General features: G+C 43.0%; 2 protein-coding genes across 2 annotated transcripts in view; one reads left to right on the top strand and one right to left on the bottom strand.

Annotated features, from left to right (window-relative positions):
* Positions 1–20,436, bottom strand: part of slc13a5a (solute carrier family 13 member 5a) — a 110,661-nt gene that overhangs the window by 32,999 nt on the left and 57,226 nt on the right. The gene's annotated exons all lie outside the window — the stretch shown is intronic.
* serpinf1 (serpin peptidase inhibitor, clade F (alpha-2 antiplasmin, pigment epithelium derived factor), member 1) lies at positions 68–11,923 on the top strand. The gene is made up of 8 exons (XM_079649272.1): positions 68–160; positions 2,050–2,110; positions 2,601–2,796; positions 3,667–3,822; positions 6,450–6,653; positions 9,138–9,277; positions 10,070–10,280; positions 11,344–11,923. The coding sequence occupies exons 2-8, from the start codon at positions 2,051–2,053 to the stop codon at positions 11,589–11,591; spliced, it is 1,215 nt and encodes a 404-aa protein (XP_079505398.1). The 5' UTR covers positions 68–160; position 2,050; the 3' UTR covers positions 11,592–11,923.

The following is a 20,436-nucleotide window of genomic DNA, read 5'->3' on the forward strand; positions in this document are numbered from 1 at the left end:
CTATATCTATAGACACCTGAGAGGACACTCTGCAGCCCCTCCTGTTTTGACTTTCCTGAATCAGCCCTTCCTCTCCGCGTTGCGCCCCGTGGCTCTGTTTGCTCAGCCTCGTCTCTCGTGCAGAATCAGAAACTGAGCGACGTGGACGCTGCAGAAAGAGGTGAGTGAGCTTTGAACAAGCTTTTTGGGGTATTTTGTGCTTTCATGCACACATTTTGACTTCTTTACATCATGCAATGAATAGAAATGTCCTGATGACTCAAAGCTGCAGGACGAGATGTCAGGATCACATCAAGTCAATATGTTGTCGTAAAGATACAACCGTCTTAGCTGCCATGCGTCAATATAAGAAAAAGATGAACTCCACACACTTGATGAGTGTTTCCAGTCTCTGAAGACTTTTTGTTTCTGCACAAAAGCTTCTCACTTTTTACAAAATGCTCCAGCTGTGGAAAGTTTCTGAAGGTCATGCCAAAGTGCAGATGGGGTGTGTTTGCAGCTGCAGGTTATCTGGGGTGAGTTTGTCTTGGTGCCAGGAACCTTTCTGCAATTCAGTAAAGCCCATACATGATGAGACAGTGGAGGAGCAGCCAATGAGAAACATTCCTGTGGGTTTCTGCAAGTTCCCGCAGGACACCAGGCTGCTGACTCTTTAGAAACAAGACACATAACGCAGGATGAATCTGTGCATCGACACAATGTCTACGTTCGACCCGTGATGCCTTCAGGCTCTGGTGGAAGAGTCTGACATCTGTGTGTGCAAACCAAACTGCATCCAGGGGTGACATACGTGTGCAGCAGGGGACAGGAGGAAGTGCATCATTATTACCATGTTCATCTTCTATTTGTTGCTATAATCTCATTTGAGCTACTTTCGTCCTTTTCCATTTCATTTGAAAACAGATGAGAGTTTTTAGAGAAGTCGTTCAAAAAAAGTCCAAAACTCTGAAGAAACTGCTCTAAGGTTTTTTATGGAAGACACCGTCTGGGTATCCCATCAGGCTGTGTGTGTGTGTGTGTGTGTGTGTGTGTGTGTGTGTGTGTGTGTGTGTGTGTGTGTGTGTGTGTGTGTGTATGTAGGTGTGTGTATGTATGTGTGTGTGTGTGTGTGTGTATGTATGTGTGTGTGTGTGTAGGTGTGTGTGTGTGTGTGTGTGTAGGTGTGTGTGTGTGTGTGTGTGTAGGTGTGTGTGTGTGTGTGTGTGTAGGTGTGTGTGTGTGTGTGTGTAGGTGTGTGTGTGTGTGTGTGTGTATGTGTGTGTAGGTGTGTGTGTGTGTGTGTGTGTGTGTGTGTGTAGGTGTGTGTGTGTGTGTGTGTGTGTGTGTGTGTGTGTATGTGTGTGTGTGTGTGTGTGTGTGTAGGTGTGTGTGTGTGTGTGTGTGTGTGTGTGTGTGTGTGTGTGTATGCGTGTGTGTGTGTGTGTGTGTGTGTGTGTGTGTGTGTGTGTGTGTGTGTGTGTGTGTGTGTGTGTGTGTTTGCGCGCGCGGTCTGAGGTTCAGATGACAGACCGTGTTTTCGGGAAACCATGAAAACCCGTTCCAGATGTTCCGAAGGAACTGTGTGTGTCTTTAGTTTCCAAGTTGGAGACTTGATGTGTCTGAAGTGTGTTTCTGTAAAACACAGAGCCACGTTGAAAACTCATGATCGCTGGCGAGATCATCTTCTGTTTATTTTGTTTGGTGGAGTTTCAGCTGGTTGTGTAATTTAGTGGCGTTTCCCTGCAATTATACAAAACATTGAAATGATGTAACTCCGTCACCACTGGGTTTAGAGGGGCCTCTCCTGCTCATGTTCACGTGGATATCAGTATTTTAGTAGATTATAGTATTTTCCCTCTAAAGGGAACACATGGACTTTAGACTTTGCTGTCCGTTTGAATGCACTAAAACCTATATTGTATATATTGAAAAATCTGTCAAAATGCTTAATGCGTCTCGTTGAAACCATGTTGAAGTAAAACATGGTCTTTGTTTTTGCTCATGAACTTTCTGATAACAGAATAAATGAAACATATAAATCTTCCTCATCATCATGTTTCTGTCTTTCAGGATGAAGCAAACAATCTTCCTTCTGGTGTGCGGTGTCGCAGTGAGCTTCTGCCGGGCTCAGGTATCACACTTTAGATGCACTTTGTCTTACCACCAACAAGTATCATGCACAGACTCAAATGAGCTGATCAGATTTTGGCCACTTGATGATGTCATAACTATGTTTTGTCTTGTGTAACCATTAGCCAATCAGCAACCAAGGTAACCCCCCCCTTATCACCTGAATCTCCTCCTAGAGCTCCATTGAGTTCTTTGTAACCAAATGTCTCTCAGAGGGGCGTGGGGAGGGGCTCCTTATTTTCATCTAAAGTAACAGACAGAGAATCAGCACTTTGGAAACAGGGCTGAAACAGAGGGGATTATGGGTAATGCTGCAATGATCTGTTTGGTGTTTCAGCCAATCAGAGACAGGCTCTGGATATATCTGAGACCTGTGATATATTGATGAAAAACAGCATAATAGGGGAATTTAAATGCTCTTAATGTCTTTCATTTTTGTAAAGCACTTCGAATTGCTGTATAAATAAACTTGCCTTGTCGTTGTGTTTCAGTCGGACTCTGGAGGTGAGGCGGGGGAGGCAGAGGAGGAACATGTGGAGCTCTTCACCACGCCAGCCACTAAGATGGGCGCCGCCACCTCGGACTTCGGATACAACCTGTTCCGCGCTCTGGCGGCCCGCGAAGCCTCCACCAACATCTTCCTGTCGCCCATCAGCGTGTCCGCGGCGCTGACTCAGCTCTCCATGGGTGAACACACAAACACACAAACACACAAACACACAAACACACAACAAACTAAAACCAAACTCTGGCTCGGATCGCCACGGTGTGTCAAACCGGTAGAAAGTAATTTCAAGTTTTAGTGTGCTGAGAAACACCCTCATCATCATCATCAGGTCAGACTGCGGACAGACTCCACGGTTTCTGATAATTACTGTACTTCACACCTCAAGCATTTCAGTCTGAGCTCGTCTTGGTTTGATAGCTCGTTTGCTGCCAAACCCGATAACCAGAGGCAATAATTAAAAAAAGCTTCATCTCTCACGCAACTGCTGGGAGATAAAGTCTTGCAACGGGAAGAGAACCGGCAAACGTGCAGGAGCATGTATGGGTCAATGTAGTTTTAAACATGCCTTATTTAACGAGAGCTGATAGAAATAAACAGTTTAATACAAACACAGGGGTTCCATGCAAAGTAAAACAAAACAAAGAAAAGAGAACATGTGCAGGTCAGAGAGGGCACTCAGACGGGAACAAAGATGGCAAACTGTTAAACAGACGGGTATATCTAAAGACAGGACTAATAAAGACTCAGCTGGGGGGGGGGGGGGGGGGGGGGGGGGGGCAGGTAAAGACACGAGGGCAGCAAGGAGATCACGACAAGAATCAGGGCAATTACAGGCAAAAAAAACAAAGACCGGAAGTCAAATAAGACAAAGAGAAAACACGTTTCAAAGTAACAAAGGAAACAAACTAAGATCATGACTCTTTGATTTTGATTTTCTTAGTTTCACTGAGCCAGGTAAATGTCAGAAACGTGGAAGAATTCACTGAAATAAATTACAGAATTATTTCCGAATATGTCCCCTTATTGAAGATGACCCCTTCTGTCCCCAGGAGGGTCTGAGCGGGCTGAGCGCATGCTGTTCCGGGCCCTCCGGTACCACACCCTGCAGGACCCCCAGCTGCACGGCACCCTGAAGGACCTGCTGGCCTCCGTCCAGACCCCCGGGAAGGGCCTGAGCACCGCGGCCCGCCTCTACCTGTCCCGACGTGAGTCCATGTTGGGGGGCTGGATGTAAAACAAATCTACATGAATCTTTCTGTCAAAAAAACAAACTTTGATCTCACTAAAAGCAGCCTAGATCAGGGGTTCCCAACCGGGGGTACAGGGACCCCTAGGGGTTCTTAAAAAGATTAGGGGCCGCAATATATTTCCACACAATTTTTTTTTTTAAATAAATGGTCATAATCCTGGTGTCTTGCACCCAGAACTATCAAAGCTTATGAAAGACAAGCGTCTCCTTAAAAGCTCTAGTCTTAAAAGATGTTGAAACTGCTGGAAGTGAGTCTAAATAAGATTTTTGTTCACTGAAGATTAGTGTAAGTGTCAAGTTTAAATGCATTTGTATTAAAGGTGGGGTAGGTAAGAGACACCGGCTCGAGATACACTTGTTGTTATATTCCATGGAATGCTCTTAACATCCAGATAGCAATGAATATCTGAAGAGCTTTGACACAAATCCATAAAAACATTTCATCTGTGGAAGCCGTGGCGCTGTAAAAAGCACGACCAATCATCTGAGCCGGCTAAAGTAACTGGATGGCCTACCTGCCTGTCAGCCTTCCATCTGTGCACAAACTTATCTCGTGCCCTCATTGGTCATGTGCGCGTTCGTGTGTGTTGGAGGAGGGGCTCTGTGAGGAAGGGGCAGATTTTTTCCGTTTGTGTATTTTCAAATTCTAGCGCGCTCGAGCTGGTTTCTCCAAAATGACCTACCCCACCTTTAATGGTGAGTTATACAAGTGATTTTCATCGAAGGAGCAGTTGGGTTTAATACGATAACAAAGGGTTTAACACAAGAACAAATGTAGGAGGTACCTCGAGAATGGGGACCAGCTCAAGGGGTCCACAAGACAAAAAAGGTTGGGAACCACTGGCCTAGATTATTATCTTTGAAGAAGCATGTGAATGTTGTTATGCTAGTTACAAGATGGTGAGCTTCAGCTTTTGTCAGTTTTTGGGAAAGTGTTGGTACCTGTTTGCATTACCCTTCTGGTGCGCCATTGGAAACTGTTTGGCGATTGGCAGTTCCTTTCAATATAGACTTGGCAGCTGATTGGATGAAGCATTTCAATCACAGGCTTACTGCAACCAATCAGATCAACGGTTGTGGGGGAGGCTTCAGTGCCATTCTTTGCTAACTGAACCGCACCTGTAGCTCCTCAAAGGACTCTGGTTACACAAACTCAACACATGAAGCTGACAAGATTCATTTTTGCAATATTGTGGGAGTCCTACGCCTGTCACGATAATTAATTGTGTTGGACGATAAACTTTTCTGGAAATTATTGCGATAAACGATAATATTGTCTGCACCGTTTTAAGACCATTTTAGACATAATGATAATATATAATAATAATTCAAGTACATCCTTTCAAACATAACTTTTTATTGAACATTCAACAGTGCAAATGAAATGTGAAATAATATTAAAATATATAACTTATATATAATAAGTAAAACAAATTAATTAAATTATAATAAATTAATTAAATCACACACAACCAAAACAATAAATTAAATAGAGTCAGGCTGGAAAACAGAGCTCTCTCTCTCATATATATATATATAAATAAATAAATAAATAAATAAATATGAGCACACATTATCTCACAAGCAAAAAAAACCTCCTTAAAACAAGTCAAGTGTACAGTCCACTGTCAAAGACCCAGATGCCTCAACAGCCCATATCCAAATCTGTTTTTCTAAGTTTTCGAGCAAGGAACACCAACATGTTTGCATTGTCGGGCGGGGGCTCTCCATCTCCAGCTGCCGTGTTTGCTCCCAGCTGGGAAAACGGAATGGGGTGGTTGTGTTTTAGGTGTAGTTTAAAATGCGTGGTATTGCCTGCTTTTGTCGCTACCTTTTTTAAACCAATGCGACACACCTCCCGGCTCATTCAAGTCCGTATAGGTTCGACTCGTTGATTTGGTTTGAATCCAAAATACTGCCACACCAGAGAATCGAGATGTGTAGTCAGGTTTTGTAACCAATTCCATTTCACTTTAAATTCCCCGCGAGTAAGTCACACGTTGTCTCCCGTTTGTCGCTATATTATTAATTTGGCTGCTACGCTGCTGTACGTGCACGCGGAATGTCCTGACCTGGCTGTGTGTCAGCCCCGCCCCTCACAGCGCGCCTGGCAGCCACAGCGCTCCAGGCTAAAATGCTGGTCACATCTTTATGTAAACGGCAATTTATCGAGCTCAGAAAAGTTATCGAGTCCATTTTTATTTATTGTACGATAAGTCAATTTATCGATTATCGCGAGAGGCCTACGGAGTCCATCTTCTTGCTGAAAACACCTGTTTCCAGATGTTTGGCCTTCAGGTCACACATTCATCTGAAGTTCTCTCTGCGTGAGAGCTGCTCCAACTCAGAAATAGCAGATTCACTTTAGGTATTTTTGTTTTAAAAACAAACTACATTTGTCATCCAATAAAGGCAAACCTTTTTGGATCTTCTGAATGGAAACACTGTAATGCAGCAATAGATAGGGTAACACATGAAAACAGTTATGTTACTTTTCTGCATTATATGTCTAAAAACAACTCAAACTATGTGAAGTATTTTGATGAGTTCTGTACGTGACATTTTTAACTCTTTGTTCTTCAGGCATTCGTCCAAAGCCGGAGTTCTTCGACCTGGTGGAGCAGCAGTACGGAGTTCGGCCTAAGACTCTGGCAGGAGGACCCAAAGACGTGTCTGAGATCAACACCTGGGTGTCTCAGCAGACCGGAGGGAAGGTGCTGCGCCTCCTGGCCAAGCCCCTCCCCCGAAACGCTGGAGTGCACACCGTCAGTGCCTCCTACTTCAAAGGTGAGTCCGATGAAGGGAGGCTGGTTCTCTGGTTCTCTGGTTCTCTGGTTCTCTGGTTCTCTGGTTCTCTGGTTCTCTGGTTCTCTGGTTCTCTGGTTCTCTGGTTCTGATGTTCAGGATCCAGCTGCTTTGGACAATCTTGCACTAATTCACATTTACATTTCCCAAAGATATTAAAGTGACTATTATTTTGTATATATTGATGGTTGCGCTTTTATTTATGTCTTAATGCAATGACAAATCGGAAACGTTGACTTTAAAGAGCCTGTGACACGAACCCAACAACTGTTGTGCAATGAAATAGTGGGCTACTAGTAATCTCGAACCGTCAGTTTAAAAAAGAAAAAGCGATACCGTTCCGATAAATATCAATAATTTCGAACATCGCTGGGAAATTCCTTCGACTCATTTTGAGGTTTTTTGAGCCAAACACGGACAAAGTGTGTTGTCATGCGTAGAAGTGGTGAATTACTGAGTTTAGGCACGTTAATAACGTTTTAATGAAGGTGACTACCGTATATTCATATTTCTCAGTGCTTTCATGTCAATTCGGGGAACATAAACATAAATGCTCGAGATGAAGATGATGATTAAATTAGGATTACAAATCGGTAGTGAGAGCTGCTGAATTTCCTCCCGTCGGATGTGATATAAAAACAAATCGATTATTTTTGTAAACTCAAGTGGATGAAACTACATTTATTAGTGCTTTCATGTCAATTCGGCGAACATATGATACGTTAAATGATCGTGAGGATGATGATTTAAAAATCTTTTGTTTGAGCCGGTCTGCATTTCCTGATGAGAAAACAAACCTTAGCTTTTTGTAGGCAGTGGTGTAGTGGGCGTTGGACGCGGGGGTACGCCGTACCCCCACTTATTTGAAGCATGATTTCTTTTTGTAATAGTCTAATATCTAAAATCATTGCCAGTGTTATCAGCTGCAAGTGTGTGTTTGTTGTAATAATGAGGAAAACATAATAGGCAGATTTCACAGTAATTATAATAAAAACGTAGCTCAAGCATTTATGCAACTTGATTTGAAGCGTGTGTGTGTGAGGGGCGGAACTGTGTGTGTAGGGTGACCAGGTGTCCCGCACTGTGGGACTGCACACACAGCATTTTTATTATTTGTCCCGCGTCCCACACATTGAGACTATGTCCCGCATTTGAGTGATAGTCGCGCAGAAAGGCCGGATCGGTTCGCTGACAGCCGGCACCGCCCTTTATTATTATATTGTCTAAACGACATCATGTAAGTTGCGCTGACAGGCGACACAGAGGTCCCCAAGCCCCCCCCCCCCCCCCCCCCCTTTGACAGTTCACGAGCGCGTCCATAGTGTCTCCCGTCCACCCACCACCCCGTCCACCCAGTTAAACATCCCCACTAGCCTACACCACTGGTTGTACCAACATGGATTAAACGTGTGTTTTTTTTACCACAATGTTGGGAAATTAATGGATAAAATGCACGGATTATTATTATTATTATTATTATTATTATTATTATTATTATTATTATTATTATTATTCCCACTCCGATCGGGACACTAGGTCCACCGTTTCCCCGCAGCGAGGCTCCCCCGTTGACAGTTTACGTGGGCTGGGCTGGGTGCAGTGGCGGACTGGCCATCGGGAGGAATCCCGATGGGCCGGTACCGAAGTGGGCCGGTCGAGAGTCCCGGGATGATGTTTAGTCCCAGTCCACCACTGGCTACATGACCGTATGATCGCCCATATTGACGCACCTAATTCCTAAACTTCTAACAGATACAACATAAACCGATGCTTCAGCCTCATATGAGCTCTCAGACACGTTCAAAATTAAACTGTCATCGCTGTCTGAGCTTGCTGCTGTGTGCGCCATCGTGCGTTTACATGCAGATGCTGGGATCCTGAACGGTGCAGCTGGAGCGCTGTGCCCACAATGACGTCACCCATAATTTGGCGGGACTTGAAGAATCCCCGAGAAGATCCAGAATATGGTCAACATTGAAGGGCAGATTAATGGTTATCAAAGTACAAATATCCAAAATCAGTTCAGTCACGGTTTTCAAGGGGACAATATTTACTCAAATTGATGGGTTTGGATGATGGGGGAAACTCGTGTCACAGGCTCTTTAATTAAATGTTTTATGTCAACAAATGTAACATAACTGTATTAGGTTAGTTGAAAGCAATAATGTTAGGTTTAGATCAAACATATTAGGTTCAACTTAATATTATTGCTTTCAACTAACCTAATACAGTTGTGTGAAATTTGTCGACGTAACACATTTGATGAAAGTCATCGGTCCAGTTTTTTCAGTGTGTATGTGCATATGTATACATGTGTCTGTTGATTGTGTATATATAGAATATATATATTTGTATTTTTGCATTTGGGATTGTGGGAAACGGTATTTCATCTCTCTGTCTGTACACACAAACTGAAAGAATGACAATAAAGTTGTCTGACTATGAACTCGTGTGTGCTGTGAGCAGGGAAGTGGGTGACCCGCTTCGGTCAGAGTGGAGTGATGGAGAACTTCCAAGTGGACGGGGCGGTTCCTGTCCGCGTTCCCATGATGCAACAGGATAACTACCCCGTGAAGATTGGAGCCGACTCGGACCTGAGCTGCACGGTGAGGATCATTTATTATCTTAAAGCACGATGAGATGCAGTTGTAGCTGAGTCTATCATGCTGCACTCGATGAAAATAATCAAATACAACATCACAAAAGCAGTAGTACATTCCTGAAGGTTCTTTGTTCATTTTCACACTTTCTGGGGCTCCAGAAATACAGCCAAAATGACATTCACAAATATTTTGATCACTATTGTGAGTATTCACATAATTATAATAATTTCTGATATTACTTAATAATACAACACATGACTGCATAATACGTGATAATGTATGAGTTGATTTACTTTGATCTACTGTACTGTGTAAACACCACAACAATATTACAAAAAATATACTGAAGCAATATATAAAGACTATATATTATTGAGTTACAATTAGGATAATAAGATTAGATGTACTTTATTTGATCTATTGATGTTTTTTCGTTATAGTAGCCTGTGAAAACCATTACAAATAAGTGATTAAATGCTACAGTATTCAGCAAACACAACTGCAGAGCTGCAAACATTGCAAACAGACTAAGTTCTACAACACCCAGTTGTCTTTGTGTATTTGTGAGTGAGGCGCCATCTCATGGTTAAATCCTGAAATTAAACAAATGCGGGAATTTGGCAACGCCCCCGGCCACTGGGATCCGCTGGGTGGAGTCCTATCTGGAGCGCTACATCTGTATAGATATTCATGTTGCTCTGTTGGAGGAGCCTGTGACTCAACTTTTCATTACCATATCTACACATAGCTGCTGAGCACATGATGATAAAGCCCTGTACCTTGAAACCCCTGCAGATCGCTCAGATCCAGATGCAGGACGACATCAGCATGTACGTGTTCCTGCCAGACGACGTGACATCCAACACCACGCTGCTGGAGGAGAGTCTGACGGCAGAGTTCGTGCAGGACCTCTCCATGACACTGCGTCCTGCCGAGGTGTCCCTGTCGCTGCCCGCCCTGAAACTCAGCTTCTCCACCAACCTGCTGCCGCTGCTCACTGACCTGGGTTAGTCACAAACCATCCAACCCAAAACACATTCAGAAAACCATTGACTTCCAGACCAGAGGACAGGAAGTGATTAAATAAGACACGACATGATACGATAATACTTTAAAGGTCAGATCAAGTGTGAAATTCGACATGCATCACAGCAGCTCCATGTGTAACATCAACAGACACATATCAAGTCACATGAAAAATAAAAAACAAACATTGAACATAACAGCAGGATCAGTGAGAGCCTTCAGATCTGGATTCAGCTCTGTATTTGAAATAAGATGGACCTTTATTAATCCCCGTGGGTACATTCAGTAGTTTAACAGCAACAGGGTGAGAATGAAAAACAGGACAGCACAGATTCACACAGATTAGAGTTTATCAAGTGTCCCAACATCTACAATTAAACTAAGTCCAATAAAGAGTAACGGCCCGTCCACACTACAGCTTCAAAAAAAGCTTGCCGGCGGGCGTGTCTGAAGCTCGACCAACAACCAATCACATGAATCTCCCGCCCCTGACACACAAGCAGCGGTTTGATTGGCTAGAGCTCGTACTGGCATATGATTTGATTGGCTATAGCTTCCATTGAAAGCTCCAGAAGCTTCAAAAGTTGAACATTGCTCAACTTCTGCTGAAACGCCAGGAAAGCTCCGCTCTGCTACCCACAATGCAGTTCGGCGAAAAGCGAGGCAACGTGACGTCACCCCATTCAAAGTGAATGGGCAGACGCGTTGGAAACCGTTTTTGAAGCTGTGGAAGCTGTAGTGTGGACGGGCCGTGAGAGTAAGGTGGAAGAATTAGAGAAAATACAAAAAAAGTAGAAACAAAGGAGAGCTGCTGAACAGGCTGCCACTCAGGGCGGCACCAGGTCAATCAGAATCAGAATCAGAAACAGGTTTATCACCAGGTAGGTTGACACGTAGGAGGAATTTGACTTGGTGTCGTGGTGCGTACATAAAAGTAAAACAAAGAAAGACAACTATTTTAAGAAAACTAAAATGACATACAAAAATAAGAAAAAGCAGTACTTACATTGAGTATCATACTGACTCATTCATGCCTCCTGCAGGACTCTCTGATTGGCTCGCAGACACGGACCTGGAGAAGATCTCGACCCAGGCTACCAAGCTGGGAAGTGTCAATCACAAGGTCGCCATGGAGACGGCGCCCGAGGGGACCCAGTACCCGAGGAGCGGTGCTCCGGGTCACCTGACGTACCGCGTGGACCGCCCCTTCCTGTTCCTGATCCGGGACGAGACCTCGGGGGCGCTGCTGTTCATCGGCAGGGTGGTCAACCCTAAGACCCTGAAGATGTAACAGACACACACACACACACACACACACACACACACACACACACACACACACACACACACACACACACACACACACACACACACACACACACACACACACACTCTCTTAGCAGGTCCTAGGAGGGGTTTCAGCTGTTAGCTTATATTTGCGAGGATATTTGATTTAAAGTTTTCGTCTTATATTTAATTTTTTTCACGATGAAACATGTTAGCGTGCTCATGTTAGCATGACAAACACACTGACAATATTCTGAGCTCAAAAATGTAGTTTTAGAGAAAATAAATCAAATGTTTTCTTTTGTGTTCAAAGAAATAAATGACAATGAAAGAAAACAGATCTCTCTGGTTCTGTTTGTTCCTGCTCCCCAGAGGATGAACCTTTCATTTCTTAAAGAGGCCCTATTCTTCTTCTGTGGTGTTCCTACTCCTGTAGTGTGTTGTATAGGTTTTAGTGCATGTAAATGGTCTGCAAAGTCCCTGTGTTCCCTCCAGAGGCAGTTGCTCTCACACACACTCCCCCGAACTTTGACAAAATAAAATGAGGTGTGTGTGTGTGTGTGTGTGTGTGTGTGTGTTTGCGCGTGTGTGTGTGTGTGTGTGTGTGTGTGTGTGTGTGTGTGTGTGTATGCGTGTGTGTGTGTGTGTGTGTGTGTGTGTGTGTGTGTGTGTGTGTATGCGTGTGTGTGTGTGTGTGCGCGTGTGTGTGTCTGTCCTGCACACATGTGGTCTTGATTTTCCACGGAAAGATTCGTGAGGTTTCTGTAACGCTGCCCAGGAGAAACTGGAGAAGAAGAAGAGTTTTGGATCCTTCAGAACAACGATCTAAACAAACTCAAAGTAAAAGTCTTGCCATCAAAATCCAACATGAGAAAAGCTGCAGGAGAAATGTCCCCTGCTGTGAGTGATAGTGTTGAAAGACATGCTCAGATCCTTCATTGCAGTATCTGGAAAATACTCCACTACAAGTCAAATGTAATGCATTCAAAACCTTAAAGAAGTCATTGTATTTAAGGAAAACTAGCAAAATGGAGTTTCGGAAAAAAAAGTCTCAGAAGAAAAGCAGCCAATATTGTAATTTAGGTAGACAAAAAAAAAAGGTCATGTCTTTGTTCAGGCAGGTTTACACAGCTGCTTTCAACACAAGGGAATTCAAAGTTTACAGAAACTAAAGACATTAGTGCAGCGGAATCACGTTATAAAATGGCATTTAAAAACAGTCATTAACCTGTTAACCACTGAGCCTGTTTTTCAGGTTTCAGGCTCGAAAAGGACATGCCCAGAACAAATGACTATATCTTCACTTCTAAAAAGTACAATAATAATCTTTGTTCTCAAAGCAATGATAAACCTGTGAGTCGGATGAAGAAGAGTCAGAATCAAGATGTTTTTTATTTTAAAGTAAATTCAGATTGAACATACTAGAAAAATGTAAATTATAGTGTACGTCCAAAATAAACCATTACTTACAGTGAAAACCACCCTTGGATGATGGGTTAGTAGTCTAGAAGCTTTAGGAATCTAAACTACAACATATACTAAGTACCCTGAATCAGGATTGATGCAAAACAAGTGACATTTGACCTTTTTAGAGAGGTTTAGAAAAAAAACCCACTTCTGTCATTTGGGTGGATTTGCCATATCTCTGGAACCCATCAGTTGATTTTGATGATTGACACCTCTTTTGAACCGTTATGCTGCGTTCACACCGGACGCAATGCGAATATTCGCTTTGCTCTAATCGCTCGAGTTTCACCGCGGCTGCCAGCTGTGTTTACTCGCATCATTCAAACAAGAAGCGCTGGCTCGGGAGCTACAACTACAACATAATGAACATATTTTACCGTGATTAAATTGTAATACACGTTTCAAAAATGATGCTGACGTAACAACATACTGATACCGGTTAGTAAAAACCATGAATTAATGCTTTGACAAGTCTGAAGCAGGCGAAACATCTTTTAAAATGCGTGTTTTCTGAATGGATATTGGGTCGACCAGGCTAAGCTAATGTTGTATATGCTAATTCCACACTCATAACAACGTCCTACAGACATCGATAAACCAGTGACTGTATTCTCCATGACACAGACAGTCTGTGGTTTGGACTTGTTTCACTTTTTTCTAGTTTCTGAACAGATATGAAGAGCTGTGAGCTCTGAAGGCTAACAGCTAACGGCTGATGTTTTCTGGTTGAACGTCAGTGACGGCAGGCTGAGATCCTCACCGCTGATTGGCTTCCGCGAGAACGGGTTACGTGAATTTGACGCTCGAGTTGGAAAAATTGAACTCTCGCGTTTGACGCGGCACAGTTCAATTGCCTCAATCGCGTGATTCGCGCCGCGTCCACCGCTTCGTGCTCGCCGTCGGAGCAAATTTGCGTCTGTCCGCGTCTCCGCATTGACTTTACATGTAATCGCGCCGCCCCCAAACCTCGCATCGCGTCCGGTGTGAACGCAGCATTAGAGCCAATAGAATTGAGAGGGAAGTTCCTAAAATCCATCTAAACATTACCATTGGTGAATGAGAGTGATGCGCAGCCAGCATGCCCAAAACCGGAAGCTGGGTTGTAGCTCTAATAGTGCTAATAACAGCTAATATGAAATTTCCGTTTTTGACAAAGATGGAATGATGGATTATCAGTAATCCTTTCAAAGTAACACAGACACATTGGATTAGCCTTCAGCAGCGTCTTTATCGTTTTAATGCCATTGAAGACAACTTTAGATCAGAAAATCAGCAAGGGTAAGACTATTTTCCGTTTTTGCTTCTTGTGAGACTTGTATTTTGTTTCGGTAAAAATGGTTCGTATCGTCAGTTAGCTGAGTTTCTTCCCGTTAAGTGGGTAAGAACCATTAATAGGTTGTTAAGAAGCCCTGAGATACAGTTTGGTGAAAAAAAAGCTGGGGATGCCAGGCTTAACAGGTTAAAAAGCAAAGATAATAAAATAACGCAGGTATAAAATAAAACATGAATAAAGTTACAGTGCAGTGTGAGATATGAACAGTTCTTTAGACTGGATTTAAAAGGACCTGCAGGATTCTGGGAGTTTGTTCCAGATGTTTGGATAACTGAACTTCTCCAGGTTTATTTCTGGTTCTGGGGACCGAAAGCAGACCAGAAGACCTGAGAGTTCTGGATGGATCATAATGTAGCAGCAGATCAGAATGAACCATTCAATGCTTTATAAACCAGCAGCAGAATGAAGTCTCTGACAGGAAGCCGTGTAAAGACTTCAGAACTGGACTGATCCACTTTCTTAGTGTCAGTGAGGAACCAGTGTAAAGACCTCAGAACTGGACTGATCCACTTTCTTAGTGTCAGTGAGGAACCAGTGTAAAGACTTCAGAACTGGACTGATCCACTTTCTTAGTGTTAGTGAGGAACCAGTGTAAAGACCTCAGAACTGGACTGATCCACTTTCTTAGTGTCAGTGAGGAACCAGTGTAAAGACTTCAGAACTGGACTGATCCACTTTCTTAGTGTCAGTGAGGAACCAGTGTAAAGACCTCAGAACTGGACTGATCCACTTTCTTAGTGTCAGTGAGGAACCAGTGTAGAGACTTCATAACTGGACTGATCCACTTTCTTAGTGTCAGTGAGGAACCAGTGTAAAGACCTCAGAACTGGACTGATCCTCTTTCTTAGTGTTAGTGAGGAACCAGTGTAAAGACCTCAGAACTGGACTGATCCACTTTCTTAGTGTTAGTGAGGAACCAGTGTAAAGACCTCAGAACTGGACTGATCCTCTTTCTTAGTGTTAGTGAGGAACCAGTGTAAAGACCTCAGAACTGGACTGATCCACTTTCTTAGTGTTAGTGAGAAACCAGTGTAAAGACCTCAGAACTGGACTGATCCACTTTCTTAGTGTTAGTGAGGAACCAGTGTAAAGACCTCAGAACTGGACTGATCCACTTTCTTAGTGTTAGTGAGGAACCAGTGTAGAGACTTCATAACTGGACTGATCCACTTTCTTAGTGTCAGTGAGGAACCAGTGTAAAGACCTCAGAACTGGACTGATCCTCTTTCTTAGTGTTAGTGAGGAACCAGTGTAAAGACCTCAGAACTGGACTGATCCACTTTCTTAGTGTTAGTGAGGAACCAGTGTAAAGACTTCATAACTGGACTGATCCACTTTCTTAGTGTCAGTGAGGAACCAGTGTAAAGACCTCAGAACTGGACTGATCCTCTTTCTTAGTGTTAGTGAGGAACCAGTGTAAAGACCTCAGAACTGGACTGATCCACTTTCTTAGTGTTAGTGAGGAACCAGTGTAAAGACTTCAGAACTGGACTGATCCACTTTCTTAGTGTTAGTGAGGAACCAGGGTAAAGACCTCAGAACTGGACTGATCCACTTTCTTAGTGTTAGTGAGGAACCAGTGTAAAGACCTCAGAACTGGACTGATCCACTTTCTTAGTGTTAGTGAGGAACCAGTGTAAAGACCTCAGAACTGGACTGATCCACTTTCTTAGTGTTAGAGAGGAACCAGGGTAAAGACCTCAGAACTGAACTGATCCACTTTCTTAGTGTCAGTGAGGAACCAGTGTAAAGACCTCAGAACTGGACTGATCCACTTTCTTATTGTTAGTGAGGAACCAGTGTAAAGACCTCAGAACTGGACTGATCCATTTTCTTAGTGTTAGTGAGGAACCAGTGTAAAGACTTCAGAACTAGACTGATCCACTTTCTTATTGTTAGTGAGGAACCAGTGTAAAGACCTCAGAACTGGACTGATCCACTTTCTTACTGTCAGTGAGGAACCAGTGTAAAGACCTCAGAACTGGACTGATCCACTTTCTTAGTGTCAGTGAGGAACCAGTGTAAAGACCTCAGAACTGGACTGATCCACTTTCCTAGAGTTAGTGAGGAACCAGTGTAAAGACCTCAGAACTGGACTGATCCACTCTCTTAGTGTTAGTGAGGAACCAGTGTAAAGACCTCAGAACTGGACTGATCCACTTTCCTAGTGTCAGTGAGGAACCAGTGTAAAGACTTCAGAACTGGACTGATCCTCTTTCCTAGAGTTAGTGAGGAACCAGTGTAAAGACCTCAGAACTGGACTGATCCACTTTCCTAGAGTTAGTGAGGAACCAGTGTAAAGACCTCAGAACTGGACTGATCCACTTTCTTAGTGTTAGTGAGGAACCAGTGTAAAGACCTCAGAACTGGACTGATCCACTTTCCTAGTGTCAGTGAGGAACCAGTGTAAAGACCTCAGAACTGGACTGATCCTCTTTCTTATTGTTAGAGACGAACCAGTGTAAAGACCTCAGAACTGGACTGATCCACTTTCTTAGAGTTAGTGAGGAACCAGTGTAAAGACCTCAGAACTGGACTGATCCACTTTCTTAGTGTTAGTGAGGAACCAGTGTAAAGACCTCAGAACTGGACTGATCCACTTTCTTAGTGTCAGTGAGGAACCAGAGTAAAGACCTCAGAACTGGACTGATCCTCTTTCTTAGAGTTAGTGAGGAACCAGTGTAAAGACCTCAGAACTGGACTGATCCACTTTCTTAGTATCAGTGAGGAACCAGTGTAAAGACTTCAGAACTGGACTGATCCTCTTTCTTAGTGTTAGTGAGGAACCAGTGTAAAGACTTCAGAACTGGACTGATCCACTTTCTTAGTGTCAGTGAGGAACCAGGGTAAAGACTTCAGAACTGGACTGATCCACTTTCTTAGTGTCAGTGAGGAACCAGTGTAAAGACTTCAGAACTGGACTGATCCTCTTTCTTAGTGTCAGTGAGGAACCAGTGTAAAGACTTCTGAACTGGACTGATCCTCTTTCTTAGTGTCAGTGAGGAACCAGTGTAAAGACCTCAGAACTGGACTGATCCACTTTCTTAGTGTCAGTGAGGAACCAGTGTAAAGACCTCAGAACTGGACTGATCCACTTTCTTAGTGTTAGAGAGGAACCAGTGTAAAGACCTCAGAACTGGACTGATCCACTTTCTTAGTGTCAGTGAGGAACCAGTGTAAAGACCTCAGAACTGGACTGATCCACTTTCTTAGTGTCAGTGAGGAACCAGTGTAAAGACTTCAGAACTGGACTGATCCACTTTCTTAGTGTTAGAGAGGAACCAGTGTAAAGACTTCAGAACTGGACTGATCCACTTTCTTAGTGTTAGAGAGGAACCAGTGTAAAGACTTCAGAACTGGACTGATCCACTTTCTTAGTGTCAGTGAGGAACCAGTGTAAAGACCTCAGAACTGGACTGATCCACTTTCTTAGTGTCAGTGAGGAACCAGTGTAAAGACCTCAGAACTGGACTGATCCACTTTCTTAGTGTTCGAGAGGAACCAGTGTAAAGACTTCAGAACTGGACTGATCCACTTTCTTAGTGTTCGAGAGGAACCAGTGTAAAGACTTCAGAACTGGACTGATCCACTTTCTTAGTGTTAGAGAGGAACCAGTGTAAAGACTTCAGAACTGGACTGATCCACTTTGTTTCCAAATCCTGCTCTGACAATATTCTTTTAATCCAAGATCAATTCTTAAAGTGATAGTAGGTGGACTTAGTAACTGTTTTAATGTGACTGTTGAAAAAGCAGGACTTTTTAATTTGGTGGTATTTGTGATGTTTTACATCCAGTGTCCAGCAGAGGGAGACACACACCAGAGTTCCCTCCCTTAAATTCACTCATACCTTTTGCACATTTTAGATATTTAAACTTTACCTGAGTCAACACATTTTCTACCCTAAATGCCAGAGCTTTTAACAAAACTATACGATTATTATTTATTTCATAATCAAAAGGGTTTAAAAGCTTGAAATACTTTATAATGGGGTTGCCTCGTTCATCTGTGTCCAGACAAAGCTTTGAATGAAATAAAGAACCTTCCTGGGCAAACGCTCACTTCTTCTTTCCTATCTTAGCGGCTGAGTGTCTTTCTGATGAAACACCTTCAGACTGAACCCTGCACATGTTATTTATAGAGAATGATGAAGTGACTGTCGGAGGAGGATGAGCCCCAAATAAAACCCTTCTATTAAGTGTTATATTTCATTATCTTTTTTACTTTACTGCATTTTACTACTTTAAGCATCCTCATTTTTCACTTTAAAATGTATTTGATTTGTTTGAAAAGAGCAGTAAAAATAAAGTTTGATTCCTTCGTCACAATAATCCAGGGTTATTTATTTTTTACTTTATTGTCCTCCATTTAGTGCTTTACTGTTTTATGTATTTAATGCATTTGTTAAAGGGGGGGTTGGTCATTCTGGAGAAACCAGCTCGAGTGCGCTGGAATTAGAAAATACACAACCGGAACAAATCTGCCACTTCCTTATAGAGCCCCTCCTCCAACACACACGAACGCGCACATGACCAATGAGGGCACGAGATCAGTTTGTGCACAGATGGAAGGCTGACAGGCAGGTAGGCCATCCAGTTACTTTAGCCGACTCAGATGACTGGTCGTGCTTTTTGCAGCGCTACAGCTTCCAGAGATGATATATTTTAATGTATTTGTTGTCAAAGCACTTCAGATATTCATTGCTATCTGGATGTTAAGAGCATTCCATGGAATATAACAACAAGTGTATCTCGAGCCGGTTTCTCAAACTTACCTACCCCACATTTAAGTGAGATTAAATTCCTTCATTTATCAGAAAAGCAACTATTTTGCCAGGCTGGGTCATCGCCCGCTCACTCTCTTAAGTTTCTTTTGCAAATATATGACTTTTTGATTTAAAACATCTCAAGATTTCACCTTCTTTTTATTCTCATCTGCACCACTGCATCGTATTTGAGAAGATGTTTGTAGCTTTGTCCTGTGAGAACCACATATCTTTAAAAAGTCAAAATGTTTGTTCTCAGAAAACAGCCCTGTTCTCAGGTTGGGTTGATACATTTCCCAGCTGATCCAAGAGTCCTTGAAATGATTAATTCAGCTTCAGAAGAAATATCATTTTCTGAGACGTTGACATGTTTGAGCCTGCAGAAAGAAACGGTTGCAGCAACAACACGCTGAAGCCTGTCTGTGTGTGCAGAGAGCATCAGGAAGGCTTCATATAAACAGAGAGAGGGGATTGTGAAGTCATTGATCTGTCTCTGGAGACGGTTTAAAGACTTAGGATCTGAAGAGAAAGTAAAATCAATGAAGCAATCAGTCAGGATTTAATAGAGCATGAGGAAAACGTTGGCTAGAGTCAGCAATGCATCCAACAATCGTGGACATATTTCAGTAAAAAGTAAGAGGCGGACTGGGAGGTATTTAGTGTCTGAAGTGGGGTTGTGTGAGGTACTTATCATAATAATAATAAATAATACAAATATATTTACTAGTGCAGAGCGTGTCAGGAGTGCGCTCATGCTTCATGGGTTTTGAAGTGAGTGTGCACACGTTTACGGTACAGTCTACACGTCCTGAGTGCATTTTAGGACCTCTAAAGAAAGCCAGATTTAGTGTGTTTGCTCCGATTTGATGGAAGAAAGCCAAAGTTCAGACTGATCAACAAACAACACGTCTTCATTTAAAAGACCCACGCAATTGAGCAATTGAGCAGCTTCAGCAACCTGTACCGCGAAGGTGCGAATAAACGAGCAACGTGTTTACCCCAGAGCCTCATTTCTATCCCCGCTAACGGACAGGCCTGTTATTTTGGGAACATTGTTTTTAAAAAGGGTGTGGTAGTGGTCATGTTGTCTGGATGTTGATGCACCTATATGTCCGCTAACCGGAGTCGGAACGGACCAGGATTCACAGTTTTTTCTATGGAGACGCTGTTCCAATGGCCTCACACGGGGAACCGTATCCCCAGTCGGTATTTAAAACAGATATAACAAGTATGAGAATTGTACAGGGTACCTTTATATGATGGAGATACTCTATCTGCTTATCGGA

The sequence above is a fragment of the Notothenia rossii genome (genome assembly GCF_949606895.1).
Source record: "Notothenia rossii genome assembly, chromosome: 9".
NCBI lineage: Eukaryota > Metazoa > Chordata > Actinopteri > Perciformes > Nototheniidae > Notothenia > Notothenia rossii.